Source organism: Plectropomus leopardus, chromosome 7, assembly GCF_026936395.1.
Source record: "Plectropomus leopardus strain MGB_pleo_1.0 chromosome 7, ASM2693639v1, whole genome shotgun sequence".
NCBI classification, from domain to species: Eukaryota; Metazoa; Chordata; class Actinopteri; order Perciformes; family Serranidae; genus Plectropomus; species Plectropomus leopardus.
The window spans coordinates 32,610,697-32,629,902 of record NC_142182.1 but is presented as its reverse complement, the minus strand read 5'-3'; the positions used below and the strand labels follow the sequence as shown (position 1 = coordinate 32,629,902).

At 38.1% G+C, this 19,206-nt stretch overlaps 2 protein-coding genes across 4 annotated transcripts in view; both read left to right on the top strand.

Annotated features, from left to right (window-relative positions):
• The first annotated feature begins 23 nt into the window (after positions 1-23).
• Positions 24-19,206, top strand: part of skor1b (SKI family transcriptional corepressor 1b) — a 64,071-nt gene continuing 44,888 nt past the window's right edge. For all 3 annotated transcript variants that reach the window (XM_088080534.1, XM_088080533.1, XM_088080532.1), the window contains exons 1-2: positions 24-1,315; positions 14,115-14,184. The gene's annotated coding sequence lies outside the window, so the exon portion shown is untranslated. The remainder of the gene's footprint in view (positions 1,316-14,114; positions 14,185-19,206) is intronic.
• c7h15orf61 (chromosome 7 C15orf61 homolog) lies at positions 1,299-3,897 on the top strand. The gene is made up of 2 exons (XM_042496520.2): positions 1,299-2,045; positions 2,709-3,897. Exons 1-2 carry the CDS (start codon positions 1,694-1,696, stop codon positions 2,834-2,836), a joined length of 480 nt encoding a protein of 159 aa, XP_042352454.1. The 5' UTR covers positions 1,299-1,693; the 3' UTR covers positions 2,837-3,897.

The following is a 19,206-nucleotide window of genomic DNA, read 5'->3' as shown; positions in this document are numbered from 1 at the left end:
TATATATATATATATATATATATATATATATATATTTGCAGCAAGGATGTATGTGGGATTTTTTAAGGCTTCTGCGCGTCATCTACAGGAGGGGACACAACCTGATTTGGCTATTTTTTATGTCCGTGTGTACATTGTTTTCTTGATTAAACATGGATTCTAAATCTGGGACAAATTAAATCTGTAATTTGTTTTCAAATTAATTGAATTCGTGAATGTTTGAATTAACACAAAATTTGCTGTATAGTTACTAACCAATGATCTGCATATTCTGTATTCAAGTAGAGTTTAAACATCACTAATCACTTACACATACCAGCCAGATAAGTTGCTGTGTGTGTGTGTGTGTGTGTGTGTGTGTGTGTGTGTGTGTGTGTGTGTGTGTGTGTGTGTGTGTGTAATATATAGGCCTATTTTTTTTTAAATATCTGAAATCATTTATGTGTGTACACATACTGCTCGAATGCATATTTTTGCTTTTTCTAGCTCACAATTAGTATTAACTTTGGCTGATGTGGAGAAAGTTTGGTTTAGTTGGGTTTGTGGGCTGCTGTCCATGGTGCTGATCTACCACAGACTGCTGAGCTTTTAAAAGGCAACCACAACTTGATAAGAAATGTTCTACAAACTGCAAGAAATTAGGAGATTTGGATAATTATTTTTTTGAAAGTAAGGGGGAAAAGAGAGAAAAGAGGAAAAAAAATCCAGGGAAAACTATATTTTAAATTATCATAATTACATATTTAAAATTATGTTACATAATTCGTTATCATTTTTAAGCACTTTTTCAAGGTAATTTTCTTGCTTTTTGGTAATTAATTAATTATTAATATCAAGTAATTACTTTCCTAATTCTCTGGTATTTTCCCTGTCCCTTTTACTTATTTCTTGCAATTTGTGGAACATTTCTTACCAAGTTGCTCACTGCCTTTTGCCTCTTTTTTTTTTTTTTGAAGAAGAAGAAGAAGAAGAAGAAATCACCCCAATTTGAGTTGAAAGGTTAAAATACTTGTGGAAGGCGTCAGAAAGAGGCAGAAGTGATGTCGCTCCAAGATTCAAAGTGTTAAACAACAAAATGCCATGACTTTTCCAAAACCTTTATCGCTTTGTACTGATTCCTTGACTCCTCCAGGTCTTCCATGACCGTGGAAATCCTGGAATGAAGTGCGAGCTCAACAGTCACGCGGGACACAACATCTGGTGAACAGGTGAGCGCACGTGAATGAAGATGCTGGTTTAAATTGCCAATTCTATAAAAGAGGAACAACTGCGCAGCGCTGCGTTTCCAACCGGAGGACTTTAGCAGGAGTACCAGGTCAGAGCTAACACACATGCTAACACACAGCAGCTTGTAAGCGAGCACAGACAACCTCCCTCTCCACAGCAGCGGGTTAAGAATTGTATGTGTGTGTTTAAGATGTGTACGCGGACGTGTAGCTCTGTGTGGCGGAATATCTTCAGCAGAAATACGTTTGTTCGCCTAACAAACAGGGGCGGTCCTGAATGCTAACCTCATGTGCGCAGCGTCCCACCGTTTGAACGACGAACATATTTTGTTGTTGTACATCACCTGATTTGTAGGTACGTTTCATTTATGTATGTCCAGAGCTGTGTTTGTGTGAGTGATTCGCCTGCAGTATAGCTGATAAATTCAAGCAGCAGCAGGTGAATTAATCAGCTTTTCGCACAAGTCATGAAGGAGGTATTGCGGAAGCTGCACAGCGTCTTTTTAAAGCTCGCCCTGTTTCCGGGCTCACTGGGCCGGGCCGGCAGGACGGGTCCGCGGCCGGCTGCCTCTGAGGTGCTCACTTGCCACCTGCTGCAGCGGAAACTCCCGCCGTGGACTTCATTCTGTGTCCGCTACAGCTCCGTCCACAATGACCAGTTTGGACGGTCCAACTTCAACTGGAGAGTTCAGGGATCCAACTACCACATACTGCGAACAGGCTGCTTCCCCTTCATAAAATATCACTGCACCAAAGCGCCTCCACAGAACCTGGACTTCGAGGACAAATTTTTCACTTTGCTGAAAGTTATTAATCTAGGTCAGTGGACATATTAAGTGTTCTACCTCAGTGGTTCCCAACTGGTCCGGATTTCTCCTTAGTCAGCAGTTCAGTGTCCGCACATAAGAGAAATTACCACCTTGTGATTGATTTAACAAAATGTGACAAGCACATGCGCTTAAAACAATAAAACACTGCAAGAATTAAGTACAGTTAGTTAAAACCACAGGCATTTCCTGGCTTATAAGACATTTGGGGCTTAGCCATGACTTCTTTAGGGAAAAAAATCACCAGAATTTTGGAAGGCATGTTTTCTTTAAAAATGTTGTTTTTCTTTGAAACCTTTTTGTGTTTTTTTTAAAAATTATTATTCTTGGTGCTATTTTGGGTTTTTTTTGTTTGTTTGTAGCTTTGGGAAGGGTTAGGAAAAAAAGAAAAAATTACAGCCACTGCCCTCCTCTGATAAATAATTAACACTCCCTTAGCCTAACCACACTGCAAAATGTACTGCACTTTCAAATTAAGTGTGTTTTTCAAGAACTTGATATGGTTGCAAGTCACTTGCGGTGCATTCAGAGTGGACCCATGACCCACTTTTGGACCGCAACCCACTAGTTGGGAACCACTGCTGTACCATATTTCCATAAAATACGCAGCATTTTATTTGAAAACACTGCAGACAAAACTGTCCTCTTATTGCAGGCATCCCGTGTTTGGCCTATGGCATTGGTTGCTGGATGGTGGTGGGAGCTGCAGAAACAGTGCAGACAAGTGCTGGACCTGTTACAGTCTATTTTGCCTACAAAGAAGAAGAAGGTGCACAGTACTAAACTATGAACAAAACACTCTATCCAGTGTGTTTTCTAGAGACTCTTTTCTGCCAAACTTCTCTATTTACAACTAGGGGTGTCCTGAACGAGTGTTTTTACCCCAATCCCAAGTCTGATCCATGTCATTTGATATCTGCGGATGTTGAATCCTGATCCAATTGATGATTTAACTGGATAATACAGCTGCACAGTGCACACTTCAAGTACTTTAAAGTTATTAAAACCAATCCAGTGTGTATGTATGACAGTTTAATAGCTCTGCAATACAATACAAGAAAGATATCTGCATCCAAACAGTTCCTTAAGGTTTACTTTTATGTTATTTTTACAAGAAAAAACATTGTAAACAAACTAAAATGCTTTTATATGGCTACTGTCACAGTTCTACATAATGCTGTATTTGCTCTTCCAACAAAACAAATGTATCAACAATGTATCTTCAGAAATTGCTCTCAAATCCACTTAATATAGCACAGTGATAAACATACAGAGCGCTATAGCTGAGAAATATAACAGTTCCACTCCAAAGTAGTGTTACAGCTAAACTTTAACATTCACACTCACAACAAGAAAAAATAGTAACAATCTTATAATTACAGCATTAGAGTAAGACTAATTCACTAAAAGTGAAATATAAAAATGCATGCTCAGAATAACCAATCTCGATCAGTTAAAAATTTTGTTTATCGGGCCCAATACAAATCTGATCTGGACATCCCTATATACAACAGTTCCCCAGCTGATGTTCTGGTGGACCTGTTGACAAAAGTACCATCTTGTGTCACTGGTGCTACTATTGTCCGACTGCACAGGTTCATCTGTGTTTAATTATTTAAGATTTAGAAGTTTCAGCAGAGGACTCAGTTATGCATGTTATTATGCTGACACACAATACTGACAGTGTTTGTTTGGAAAGCTGACTTTCCATTAAAGTTTAATGGAAGTTCCTGGATGTTTTCAAAGCTTTGTTCAGGAGTGTTGCATCAGCCTCCACTGTGTACGTCTTCAGATTTCATTGTAAAAGTATATTTTTGCAACAAATATTAAAGTGTGTGAAATGATTTGGCTGTAATGGATTTCATGGGGGTCATAGGGGTCTGCCAGTTTTTCAAGATGAAACAAAAAGTGACGATAAAAAGACGACTTTTCACTCACAGCCCATGTCTTAGGAATGATTAATAATGCATATAAGTGATACCAAGTGGCATTATTTATTTAACACTACCATGTCTTTTGCCTCATTTTGAGTGACAAATACAGGAATTTAAATAACCCCAGCTCATTTATTTAAAGGTAAATTAGTGATCACTCTCCATGCAACAGATAGTCAATAGTGTTAGAGAAAAACCAGTGACAAGACAGGTCTGATAAAATAGGTTTTAATTACCAAAGTGTGGCCTCTGTATCGAGACATCTACATCCCTTCCTTCAGGCCTCCGCTGGCCTTTGATTTCTGGTAATGTGCTTTGCTGACAGGGCACACCTACCAATGCTGCAGAGTCCTGCTCCCTCTGAGAGGCAGGTTGACAAACTGCCATATTGATTTCTTCACTCCTCAGCATCTCCTACTAATAGCATTTATCAGCGACCTCAATTTTCTGGCCTTGGCCTCTTCATTTTTAGCAACAATGAATGCGAACGAATCATTTCTTGTCGTACATGTAAATCAATGCACCTTTTGACCTTATTTGCACTTGAAGGCTTCAATATCGGCTCACATGTTGTTCATGATGTACCGCCTCATCATGAGTGTCCTGTTGTGTGAAATATGCTTATCCTATGCAAAAACATTTAACTGGGTAATGGAGTTTAAGATAAAAATAATCGTGGTTCTAATATGGGATTCTGCATAAGTTTTGGGGTGGACTCTAGGTCCCTCAAAATATGTAACACATTTACACTTGTCTCCCCCAAATAAGAGAGTAGCAGATGCTTTTATTTGTCAAAGTTAAAAGCATTTACACCATAACTGGATGCAAAACAGGCAAACATTGATTTATAAGAATTTACCTGAATGCAAGAAATATGTGTTTGATGCAAGAATGATTAACTACTGGGAAATAGGATTTAATGTAAAAAAATATTTAAAAATATGTTACATTTAGTACTTCCTCATAAGATAAAAAATAAAGTAGCTGAGGACTTTTATTTTGAGGACAGTTTGAGGACAGTTACAGCATAACTTTTTGCAGAAAACACACAAACCGATGCATAAAATTCACCAGACTGCAGGAGGTTCAATGTATGATGCTCCAAATTTTCTGGTTTCGGAGCCCCCCAGGTTAAAACAATGTTAAAACAGAACCTGTGCCCCTGGGAAGCTGCTTTCATTTGCAGTCCTTACCAACACTTATACCAGCACCGCCATCCCCTCTTTTATACTACAAAAGAAGACTGCTTTTCTTAGCTTGAAGCATGCACACTAATTACTGAATGAGAAATTAAACCGATATTTAAAGTCCCTAGCTGTACAGTAATTTGCATTTTTTCTTCTGAGCAATGTAACCTTTGTTGTGTAAAAAACGTCCAAACCTCATGCAGAATTCATGCACAAAATCCTCTGAAACAGCGCAATGACACCGCACTATCTCTTAATCATACTAATTGCCTTGAACAAGGAACATTTAGACACACTTATGGAAATCTGATCCATAGTATCAGGCTGCACTTAAATCCCCCTCCTTTCATTTCCAGCCTTTCATCAGGACTGAAAGTGTGCATGGGGAATGCTCAGGCAACCATGTCTTAATTACTCATTGACCCTTTGACCCACGCACTGCATTGATACCGCCGTACGGCCAGACACAATTGCGTGGGGTTGCGACTGGCTGCAGCTTTGTGTGCGGCTATTACGAGATGATGTGAGTCAGTGAAATCCAAACTGTGGAGCATGTGAGTACATTGTATTCGTTTTCAGGGCTTCACCTTTGAGTCACTCTAAACTGCAGGGGAGGGCACCCCTTCAGCTCTGCCAGAGGCTCAGCGTTACACAGCGAACCTCAGTCACCACCAGTGCAGGTTTAGGGTTTCTGGACTGCAAATGAGCTGCTGCAAATGAACAAAAAATATCAGTATTTGCTGCAAGATGGATGCCTTTTAATAGCCGTGGTAGTCTAATCCTGTATTGAAGAGTCTAAATTACCCAACACATCTAATGTGGTAATGAAGAAAGAATTAATGCCTGTGTGGCAGGTCTAATTGCATGCTGAAGCTGGTAATAACTTTTGTCAAGGTGAAATCTTTAAATACTTGTGCTGTTTAGAATTTAGGTAAGTAAAGCAAAACAAGTGTTGAAATGGAGTGTAGTGTTGCTGTAAATTGTTAATGTTCAACAGTGAAATTGCTAATCAACTTGCAGAGACTTGTAATTATCTTCTAATTAGCTAATAAGTTCTGTTTCTTCAGTCCAAAAACAAAAAATGGCACAAAGCACGTTCATCTTCTTGAAATAGTTGATGCAGCCCATTCTTAAATCAATTATTTAGCAGCAAAGTCACCGCAGTTTTATTTCTCTGTCATATAGATATATGGGTTTGGCAGAAACAATTATTGTTGGAACAACCCCTGCAGCTAATGCTGGCGAGGTTATCATTATTAAGCCTCCGGAATCGGCCACCAGCACCGTCTCCGCGCTTGCTCCACGAGCAGCAGGGGTACCAGAGCCATCACTCAGATCACTTTAAGGATCACACGCTGGAATTACATCTCAGTGCAGACGTGTCAGCCAACGTTGTCACAATATTCACTGTGAAATGGCATTTTTTGAATTATAATGTGACAACGGAAACGTAAATCTCATTATGTTTCAACTGGTAACATGTCCAGTTGTAGACACAATCACACTTTGAGCAGCTATCAAGAGTAATACTTAACTTAAAGGGATACTTCACCCACAAAATGATCATTTGTGTATCAGTAAGTCATACCGCATTACCTTGAATTTGTAAAGAAAATTTTGGTTTTTTTGTGCATCTCTGCGGAAACAAATATATTGCATCAATGATTTTTTGGGGGATCATCTGAAACAAGAGAAGGCAAGGCAGCTTTACTTGTGTAGCACATTTCGTACAACAGGGTGATTCAATGTGCTTTACAGAGCAATAAAATATAAAACATAAAGGATTCAGATTTACAATAAAAGAGAAAAGATTTAAGATATAAAACGTTCAATTAATTACCAAATGGTTTTAAAAATTTAAAATAAAAATCATTAAAAAAAGCAAAAGTGCAAAAAAAGAGATGCAAAGATTAAAAGGTTTTTTAAAACGATTTAAAATTCAGTTTAATGGTCAAATTAAAGTTTGTGGTCGCTATTGGGTGGAGTAGGCAGTGCAGAAAAGGAACATTTTTAGCTTTGACCTAAAGTGAGTTGGGGCTTGTCTAACATTATCTGGGAGGTTATTCCTATTTTTGACTTAGTTTGTTTTTGTTACTAATTTTCAGGTAATTTTCTTGTAATTTTTACTAATTTCTTGCAAATTTGGGGGTCATTTCTTCTTTCATTGTTTACTTCCTGCATCTTTGAAATAAATCAAGCCAATGTTCTCAAGTTTCAAGGGTTTAGTAACTGCTGACCTTGTGCGTGTCATTGACCCTTGAATCCAGAGTTCCCATGGTAATGGAAAACCTGGAAAAATCATTGAATTAGTAAAATCCTTCAAAGTTTTGGGAAAGTCATTACATTTTGTTATATGTAGCCTAATAACATGAATTATTACAGTAATTTTCCATGTAGCCTGTAACCTATATTGTCACATAACGGCTCGGTTATTTTCTGTAGCTTTTGATGTAACGCAGGCAGCTCTAAAATGGGTCGATGCGTGATGTTTTCTTTCCCTTTACGTACGTTTCTACAGTTTCTCCCAGCATTCTGTCTCTCCCTCTACAGATAATGGGATTATGTTTGATTGTTAAAGTACAATGTATTGACTGTGACTGCAGTTTAAAGTATCTGAAGTGAATATGAACTTAACAAACTATTGGATATCGGAGAAGTTTGCTATTTATTTGTTTAAGCAATAATTAACAATTAGAGTAAAGTCTACTACTATTACTATCTATATGTGTCGTTTTGAATGGTTGTAGACAGATGGGTCCTTGAAAAAGTCATGAAATAAAAACATAAAAACATTGTCCATGAAAATCTGGTAATGGGAACACCGTTGAATCCCTACCTTTCCTTTTTTTCCTTTTGGAGGGGTGATAGCACACTGAAGCTGTTAAAAATCTATTATGGTGTATTTCTTCACCCAAGGGATGACAAGGGGCTCTATAATTCTTTTCTTTACACCCCCCTCTCTCTCTTCTCTATCTTTATGACATGTTGTATATGTGTGTGTGCAGGGGGAAGGGGAAGTATGGAGACACTGTGCCTGCTGTGCCAATCAGCGTTGCCAGAGCTACTGTCAGTGGGTGGCTGAAATGTCTGTCAGTCATCTACTCTGGCTTCTCTGGTTCAGGACCACTCCCAGCTGACATCAGGACGAAGCAGCAGTAAATAAAAATTCTGGACAGGATTCTTTATTTTCTAACTTCACATTTAACACATGATAAACTAATTTTGTATTCTTGGTGTGGATCCAAATGTATGTAGTTAAATATATCATTGTCATTGCTTTCGCTGATGCCCTTAAGCATTTGCACTTAACTTTATGCCCAGATTCCTTTATTTTTCCTCCCAGTTCAAGTTGATTATTGTTTTGTTTTTCTTTCTTGTTGATGATGCGGCATCATGTTCACTTCATTCATACTCAATGCTTACTCTGTTGACATTAAGAGAGCAACGAATTTTAATAGTTTTTCCACGACTTATCGGGAGAGTTAAATGAACTATCCATTTTTATTATATATTATGCAGTATTTAAAGTTTCAGCTCATTAAAAAACAGACGCCCTCCGCACCCCCCAGGCTGTCTTTTACCCCCCACCAGCATGCAGTCAGGCTCCTCTAGCCACGGGCTCTGCTTGATCTGTTTTTCCTGAGTCAAAATTGAAATATTCAGAAATATTTATTTATTTGCTTATGCCTTTTTTACATCACCGAAGAGCAGCCTAATGTCTTTGTAGCTTAAACAAGCGGCGCCAGTGGATCAGAAAAAGGGCATTATGCGTGGTTTTGTTTATCGATGTAATTTGTCACATTGCATATATATTTTATCAGTCCAAGATAAAATATCTTATATATTTTCTTTTTAAAAATACTGCGTTTACCTTAATTTTGCAGCAGAGCAGGCCCCGTTGTGTTATTTGATTGCCCTGCTTCTTACTTGCACAATAAACAGCAACCTGCACAGCAACTCCATGCCAGACTGGCTATTTACATTAAATACACTGATACTGATGCTGCATACAAACATAGAAATGGAATAAATCAATTTTGTTCTCAGAAATGCTTCACATACTTTTTGATGCAGCGTGATCTCCAATCTTTCTGCAAATGAGCTGCGGTCCCTTGTAATGGTTTCTGCTCCTCGTGGGAGGCCGGTGTCTCAGAAAAGCTGCTGATTGAGGGAGAAATGTAATACAGGTGTAAAGCAGACTTGATAGGGGTCTTACACGAGGGTTATGCATTTTAACAGTGATATACATACTGTTACATATTTATCAGAGAATATGGAATTTGCTGGCTTGACTCTTTCTGGCCTGTGGAGATTTGTAAGTTTCTGCTAGAGTGTTGTTAATTCGGGCAGAGAGGGTGGCTATTATGTTGAATTAATAGGAATTAAGGGTTTAAATTGGTTAAGTAAGCACTTCATTAATCGTGAGTGGATTGCTGCGTGTGAGAGGTTTATAGGGGGTATAGACCGCAAGTGTTTAGATGAAAGAAAAGGAGGGAGTTCTGAATTAAAAAGCTTGTTGGGGTCGACAAGAAATGCCAAATAAACAACATAATGCAGAGCTGAAACAATTTCCCAGCTAGCAGGGAACATTCCCACAACATTGCCACAACATTACCTACCTACCTTTTTTTAATGAAATATTCCTGTTATGTGATATGTTAACATAAATAAATATGATTTTTATGATATTTATAGAGAAAATTACACTGACTTTAAAAAAAAAAACATTTTGGAAACTAAAAGAATACTTCCCACTGAAATGATCACTAAAACATTGCATTGGTCCATTCTCAGAGCGTTTTTAAAACCAGAATTTGCTAGCCGGGTTGTCTGTTAGTCAATTGATAGAAAAATAATTTGCAATTTTTCATTTTTAAATACATAACTAAAAATTTCAGTCATTTCTCCAGCAATAATAGTGAGAAAATGCTACAATTTCTCAGGGTGCAGTTTCTCAAAGGCAGAATTTGCTGCTTCTCTTTATGGATAGATTATGAGACAGATAAGCAAAAGGCCCCAACTTCTCCTGAATCGGAACAAGACACCTAGACTTTGTGTAGGTTTTTCCTCTTTTTTTGTTGTTGTTTTTTTGTGTCTCTTTGTAGTAGTTATGTATCTTTTCATGGTTTTGTGTTTTTTATGGCTCGGCGCTGGCATCAGCCATGGCCAGAGGCATTATATTTTTGGGTTGTTCCTCTGTCTGTCCTATTTTAGTGAATGCAATATTTCTAGAACACCTTAAAACTGTAACTGCAGCTGCACGAGTTTGCAGAGGCATACAACCGTGAGGTAGTGATTCTAGTTTTGAGGTAATTTTGTGTGTTTTTCAGTCGTTTTGCCAGTTAATGTAGTTTGTGTCTTTTTGCAGTTGCTTTACGTCTTTAGGGTCTTTTTTTGGCCCCTGCTATGCCCAGTGGGGCCGTTCGATAATCCTTCCATCCTTCTTTCTGTCACATATCACATTGAATTTGGGGTTTTTGACTTTAGATCAGACAAAACAATCACAATTTTTGATTGGAGCCTTTTTTACAGGGTTTTTTTTCGGTTTTTATATAAAAAAATGATTCAAAAAAAGAATGAGGTGTCAGGTTAATCAATAATGAAAATAACTATAGTTAATAGTCACAGCCCTATTATCATGTATTCCACATATGGCAAATGTGAAGTCGTTTCTATTTTCTAATGTAACTTTAGCATACATATTATGTATTTAACCCAATGTGAAGGTAAAGCACTAGGAGCAAGAGGTTCTTTCAAAGTCCTTCAGTGCTTCGCTGACTGTGAATGCGCAGAATAACATGCTGATGGTGCATTGTACATACTGGCCAAGGCTACAGTTCTGCACCTGAGGGTCTATTGTATACGCACACTATTTTTCCTACTTTTACTGCAAGACACAAACAGAAAATTTAGGGATTTAATTTAATTAAAGGCTCTTTTTAAATGTTGAAACTGTTCTTCAATAATGTAATCTTCTGGGCTTGGTCTGAACACGAACAGAGCTGCTGTAAGTGAAGTTATGGCGCAGGTCAGGTGGAAGCGTCTGCCTTACTTGATGTGGCTCCCCCAGCAGAGGTGGACTAATTGAGGTGTGTTTTTATCTGGGCTTGCTAATGATGATGAGGGTGCTGGAGAAGTAGACTGTCCCCTTAGGCTGAGGAATAGCATGACTTAGCCAACCTTCTGTACTTATTGTCCAACAAAGGGGGAATTCACTTAATGCAGTGCTTCAGAAAAGTGGATAATTGTGGCCGCGATCAATAAAGTAACAGAGCGGAAAATGAACGGTGTGTGCAGTGTAGCTGTGTTGTAGATATTTGACAGAAATCGAAAGGAGCGAAGTTCTTGTTTTTGTGTTTGCTTCAGCCGAGTCATCAAACAAGAAGTCGATTCCAGTTTATGCACACAATGTACATATGCAAGCAGGCTAAGCTGTGTGTGTTTACTTTGTGTAGCTGTGACCACGAGCACATGTGTGTTTGTGTTTCTATGATAGAGGGGGTAGGTTTGCTTGGATGAGCCACATTGTTCCTGTGCGGCCTAGTGACATCGCTGGAGGGCAGAGAGGGATGGAACCTGAGAGGGGTGACAGTGATAAATAGCCCTTTTAATAACAGCTGCCCCACTTGGCCAGCTAGTCCCAGTCAGTGTCCTCTGTGTATTTATGCCTATGTTTATTTATGCATCCATAGCATGCAGGAAATCACCACCGCAGGGGTACAATCATTCTTTTTTTGTGTGTGTGGTGGTGGTGGGGGGGTTGCATTGATTTAACTTTGGGGGGTTGTCTTAAATTGAGGAGATATTCATTTAACCCTCAGGTTGATCTGTTGGTATTTCTGAAATATACATATAGTCACATCTGAGTGAGGAGATGTACTATAACTGTATTTCCAACCATATCGTTTTATGCGCATTTTCCATTTGTGCATGAAAAAAACTCATTGGAAACAAGAATTGTTCCAAAATCATTATTAGAAATGCCTCTAACACTGCCTAAATGCTGGACCAGGTATCATACATAAGTCTATGCACTGATGAGATACCACAGAACTTATGAACCCTTTGAAAGCTGGGTAAATTGACTGTATTTCTTTCAAAAATATGGGAAGAAGGCAATGAGCAACAAAGGAAAAAATTACCCAAAAAATAGCCAGAGATGAGTTCAAAGTACAAAAAAAATACCTAAAAATTAGCTATAGCAATAAATAAATAAATAAATAAATAATTTTAGTAAAATTGAAAATTACCTTAAAAGGTGCTTAGAAATAAACATCATTTCAAATATGTAATTATGAAAATTATTAGTATGGTTTTTTTTCCTAAACAGTTTTCCTTAGCTTTTTTCTTTTTTTCCCTAGACGTTTTCACCTATAAAAAATAAAAAATAAAATAATATAAATAAATCCCTGATTTGTGAAATATTTATTACCAAGTTACTCATTGCTGTAATAATACTAATTTGCTCAAGGCTCAAAGGTTTAAATATTTGTAAAAACATCACAAGAACGTTAAGTCACTCTAAGTTTCAAAATGGTTTATAAATCTTAAAGTAGTTTCACACCTAAATTAAATGTCAGTTTTCACAGAAATCAATGTTTCACTTTTTGGTGCTCTAAAACAGCAGCGTTACACAGCAAGTTGCATTGTGCAGCCACTGGCAACCACTGATTTAAAGCTGCAGAGAAGAATTGATCTCTGAGAAATGTAGTGCTAACCATTTGCAAAATATCAGCAATTTGGCAATTTCTTTGGCGATCATTTCTCCACATGTATTCTTTCATGTTTAAGGTTTTAACTTAACCCCCTAATGCAACAATAATAGCAATCATTTCACATTCAGGGTTAGTATTATATACAGCTGTTGAATTTACTCTTTAATGGCATGTTATCGGATTTGTTCTCGATATCAGTCAAGGCACAAGTTCAGGTGTCGGAAGGAAGGAAGGAAATATGGTGCAGAGCATCTTTAGTGGAAATGCCAATGATTAAATACATCTCTAAATAGCTCAACTATTAGCTTGGAAGAAGTAGAAAAGTTGGTGTATCGATAATTTAAGTGCAGTGGAAACAGCTAGAATGACAATGTTGTCTTCAATGTCTATGGCCATCTATAGACGATGAATACAACTTGCTGTCATTTTCAACAGCTAATGCACACAGCGGTTACCAGAGCTCTAACAAAAGCGCAAGGCTGCAATTCAAGAGTCTCTTTTTCCATTGTTGGGTGTTCTCTAGGCAGGTTTCCATTACAGATTTGCATAAAACTTAAGCAATATTTTCACATTTTTTGACAAAACAATTTTGTGTTTTGCATTCTATTGAGTGATGTTCTGCGACTTTTCTTCTGGCGATAACATTCCAAGAAGCATGACGATGGATGCTCAAATGCACCGCACCAGCCGTCATTATTTCAATCAAAGGCAATTTAGGTGTGTTATGTGAGCAATAATGGAAAGGCAAGCCCCTTATACATTGGAGCGGCCACGTAGCTGATAGTCCACAATTTCACAGAGGAATTGTGGTTTCAAAACTTCTAGATGATCCGCTCAACTTTTGTAACTTTTTGAGTTACATAGCGCCTGCTGAATCATGCCAGAGGGAGCCAGCTCTGACAAGCGCTTAGCCACAGCATCATGTGACCTATAAAAGCCAAAAAATGGATTTCAGTGCAGTTTCGCAAAATAAGGTTTTTTCAAATTGTCTGAAATTAGCAACTCATGCAAGCATAAAAAAAAAACTTTTTTGCAATAAATGGCAGTTTTTATTTGAGATTGATGTGTTTATATTCACAATTTCAATTTGCGCAATTTGAGGGTTAATGAAAACCCGCCTTTGGTTATCATAATTATATCATATCATATCATAATTTGTTTTCCTTTGTTTTAGTCTTGAATGGCCTTTTTTAATTATGTCATGTGGTTGTGCCCTCTTCCACAGTGGCATCTGACTGGAGAGTTGACGCTGCTTTCCTGATGAACCAACTCCAAATATTCATATATAAACAGAGGTGGGTGGGAGACATGTATTTGCTTTTTCTTTTGCCAATTTTCTGTGAATTTAGTTAAAATTTATGGATATAACAATGGAACTGGATCCATAGAGACAGACATTGAATTATATATCCATTATCAAATCCTGCAAATGTTTTTCTCTAGATCCTGAGGACAAATTAAACATTCTAACTACCATGTACATTTTCTTAAGAATCTGGTCATGCTATTTCTTTGTAGTATAAAACGCATGTCTGATGCTTTATGCAGCCTTCAATCTGCATGGCTGTTCAATTTTTTGGTTCATTGTTGCCGTGTGACTGAAGTCAAAAACCTTTTGTCTGCTGAAATATGACCTCAGGCCCATGTCTGTGAATAGAGAGAGGGGAGGCTGTAGATCAGAGATGTCAAAGCTTCTTCCCGGAGGGCGAAGCCGGCGCTGTTCCCACTCAAACCAGTTCCCTCCCTTTAATTGGTTCAATTAGTTAAGTATCCATATACATTATCATGTATGCATTTTTCATGACTCTTCTTAACGCTCTGTTTAAACAGAACAACTTCCGGCTATGATTTGCCATTTGGATGAATGTCAAGGAGACTAAATGATTGCGCTAATTGAGTAATTAAAAGCAGATGTTGGAGCAAGAGCCAACAGCATACACTTTAAACACTTTGCCCTCCAGAAAACCTACAGTGTTTTTGACACCCCTGTTATGTATGGTTATCCCAGAGGTGCCTCTGTAATAGTTACAGTTTCACCCTTGTGATTATTCAGTTGAAGTCTTTGCTATTGAACCAAAATGGTGTTTTTATGCTATTTTGACCATGGGAAATGGTCTGGAAAAGAAAAGCCCATCATGCAGCCTAATGGCCGGACTCAGTGGTGCATGGATTCAACACGAGCTCTAGACAGGCAAAGCGCGGGATCTCCGAACTCGCCCTATCACTCTTCCACCCCGCTGTCCTCTGGTGGGACACTAGTGGCCCGTACGAGACTCTTTTGAGGGAGATGATGTTATGTTGAAGGTAATTAACGTTGGAAATGTGCCAGTAATGAGAATCAGTGTGCCATCAAATCGCAAAGGAACGGGGTGTATTTCCACGCTTTTGACAGCTGTGGTGATTGGAGCATTGCTGGAAGGCGTTACAAAGTGGAGATCAATAAGTAACAATTTTCCTATTAAAGAAAAATTACTTGGACATTGCACTAAGATAGCTTGTGGCTCTTTTGCTTCACGCCAGCTATGAAGGAAAGGTCTCTTGTTGAAGGACGGTTTGTGCAATTTTGTCTTTGCTGTGATGTCTTTTTTCTGCTTTTTATTAACAGATGGTTTGAAAAGAGGAGGTACAGGTGGAGGAATTCTGGACCCTAGCCTAATTAAAGAAAGAAACTTGAACTTGGACTCCACTTTTTTTTTTAGAATGACAGATTTATACAATATCAGGAGTCAAGTGATATCGTATTTGGTTGTAGTTTTCATCTGTGTTTTTCTCAGAAATGCTCTGAAGTCACACAAGTCTTCAGTCTTATCAAGCAGATGAGCCAATGGCTTGAAAAAAATGTTGGCATTGTATGTTTCTTTACATCCCCTGATTTTATTTGCATGTTTTTATGAAGCAGATACGTTGAAACTTTACATTTCAACAACACTGCGGTAAACATGTGGTTAAGTTTAGGCAATAAAATCAAAACACTAAGTTATGCTTAGGAATAGATCTTGTTTTGGCTTAAAATACCCGATATAGGGCCACAATCCCAACAGGATGCATATCCCTCAATATTATAAGAACGTGCTTTTGTCACCTGCAGAAAAACATGAAAGTTGTCGGGACCATTAATTTTGACTAAATTAAAGACATTTACATCATAAATTGATGCAGAAAAGCCCCAAATTAGAGCTTAAAAATTCAGTGCAGAAAATTGAATGGTTGATGTATAAAATTTACTGGTGTAGGAGCCCGAAAACCCCACTTTCATGTGTGCCCCCCCCCCCAAGTGTTGAATTGAAACCGTGTTTGACGATGTGATATATTTTTGCACCACTCTTTGTGTGACAAGACCAAATAATGCCAAATAAATAGGGTTATCACACATTTTCCCCACAATATTGCGATCCACCAACTTTTATTATTATCATTATTGTTATTATGAGTAGTAGTAGTAGTAGTATTTTTATTATTATTATTATTATTATTATTATTATTATTATTATTATTATTATTATTATTATTATTATTATTATTATTATGTCTATGGATCTCCCTTAGGGCTGAGTCCTTTAAGTATTGAGTTGAATTGAATTGAAGAGCCTTTGACACTGGACAGTGTATCAGAACCTTTTCAATATAGCCTTTAGTGTTTTTCCATTTGGCTATTTCACCTGTAAAATTATTTATTATACAGAGCAGGTAATAATTACCTCCTTGAATGCTGAATGCGGTCAGGATATTTAAAAGCAGTGGAGAGAGTTGATGACAAATCTTGTTTTAATAAATCTCTAGGCCAGTGGCGTGGCTAATGAACTTAGTAATTACTCATCACTGGTTGGTAGAGTTTAGCCCGGGTGTGATGAAAGCAGTGGCTGCTGGGAGCTACAGGAACGGCACAACAGGCAACAATCAACACAGTGTCTGCACAACAATCAATCAAAACTGTCAGGCCCTTAACAGTCAGAGTAATTTGCTGGTGTTTTTCAGAAATGAGTACACCTTGTAAAATGTAGCTAAGATCACTTTCCCAAACACCTTGAAGCACAATAGTTTTAAACCAATGAGATTCGTGTCACATGATTTATCACAGCGCTCTCAGAAAAAATGTATTATTTTTAGCTAAGGAACTGTTTCATGAGCTCAAATTACTCCAGTCAAGCCTGAAGTCACACACAGCCCTTTTACAGTACATTGTACTGTGTGGGTGAATGGTAACAGTTTTTTTTCACAGTTTTGGGGCTCAGTATAGCTCAGCACGCTTTTCACTTTACTGTCTAGTTAGTCTCGCATTTGATGTCATAAGACTGCATTACATTTTATTTTCATTGGCTGAGAAACAATGCATGCACAACATATTAGAAATGTGAGTTTTTATAGTGAGCTTGCTTAAAAACTTCAGTTTAAAAGAACAGTTTGTAAGATTTAGGGGGATTTAGTGGTATCCAGGGGAGAGGATTGCAGATTGCAATCAGCTGAAACTTCTCCAGGTTAGAATTCCCTCAGTGTTGTTGTTCAGGAGGTTTCTACTGGGAGCCAGATTATCCGCAGAGGCATGTCCTTTCCAAAACAAATGGGCTAGGTAATTAAAACCAGTAAAAACACTAGATAAAGTAGTTACATGTTAACAAATTTGCGCTTTTCCAAAACTCTCAATGCAGAGGGCCAGCCGTTCTCCCATTCCCGTCCGCTCTGTTAGTGCTTTAAGCACTGGACGGCATTAGCTGAGAACATGCGCGGACAGAACCAGTGGCAATGTTACTGTGCGCCAGCAGAGGGCCAGGTGGAACCAGGTGCATCCACATGATACCCGCATGAGCGGTGTCACTTGGGAACGTGGTTTGATGAAATTAGTGCATGTGCATGAAACGCTGAAGAGCGGTGTTTACTGCCAGTGTGAATTTCTCCAAACCTTACCCCATGCCTTTTTTACCTAAACCTAACCATCATGACAGTCCTCGCTGGTTGCCATGTGCTAATGTTGTGTAAACATAACAACGTGCTGCTTCATCCAACCATGTGCATTTGTTGACATCATGGTAGTGGCATCCAAGAGCATAAACAGCTGATGTGAGAGGATACCTTAAACCTCATAAGTAGACGCAGACGCTTGCTTACTGACAGAGTGGCACCATGTGATAAGTTGGGATGAAAAGATATTGGGCTAACTGGTCAACCCGAGCCTGTGTTTGGTGTGTCCGTTGTGGGCTACTGTAGAAACATGGCGGTGCAACATGGCAAATAGACGGGGACCTGCTTCCTATGTAGATATAAACAGCTCATTCTAAGGTCACGAAAACACAATGATTATATTATTTTCAGGTAGTATATTATTATAAAATATTATCAACTAAAGAAAACATTCATATTATGCTATTTCCTATTTCTGACAATATATCCCTCTAAATCCTTTACATTTGGCCTTATCTATCTATCTAACTTTGTCTGTCTGTCTGTCTTTCTATCTATCATTTAAATAGATTTAAATATGAATTGTGGTGTTTTAGTGAATGTCTGTTAAACCACAGTGATATTTAAATACGAGTCAGAGCACGGTGGTGAGTAATACTGGACTATTCACAGATGCTCCTTTCTGCAGAGCTCTAAATCATGTTTCTTAATTCCCAGAGCCACATCTCAATCATACTCCTTGCTAATTTGAGAGTCACCCTCATTTCATTTTAAACGATTCATTTTTGGCAAATTTGTAAATGGCCCCGATGTGTTCTACAATTTAGTCAATTACTGTTTCAGCCAGCGGGACTCCGGGGACCAGGAACATACATCGCCTGGAGGTACCATCTCAATAATTGTTTCAGAAAAGTTGGGAATGGATTGCTAACGCTCTGTTCCACTTATTGAAATGTCAATTGGAGCCAAGACCCTTTTACTTCTCTTCTCACTCTTTCTCAGCACAGTATGGAACTGCCTCACCTTTCCTTTCCTGTCTGAGTCCTAAGCATCACTAAATGGATAAAACTGAGCTTGATATTTCAAAACATTTAATCCACAGCAGCATTTATTCTCTCATAGAGATTATTTACCAGGAACTCAGTGGTTTAGCTTCTTTAATGTATCTTTGAATTCATGCATGACTTGCAGTTTTCCTGTCATTTACAAAATAAATATGTAGCAGATAATTTGAACTCTTACACATACTGAAATGGTAGTTAATTATTAATTAGCTGGATAAAATTAAGAGATGATAATAATCCAAATTAGGTCTTAATGGGTACTAATTAAGAGGAGAATCCTTCTTTATGGAACCAAACAGCGTGACCTGCAGACCCCAATTAATGAAGTTATTATTAGCCATTTGTCTGTGTTTGGAT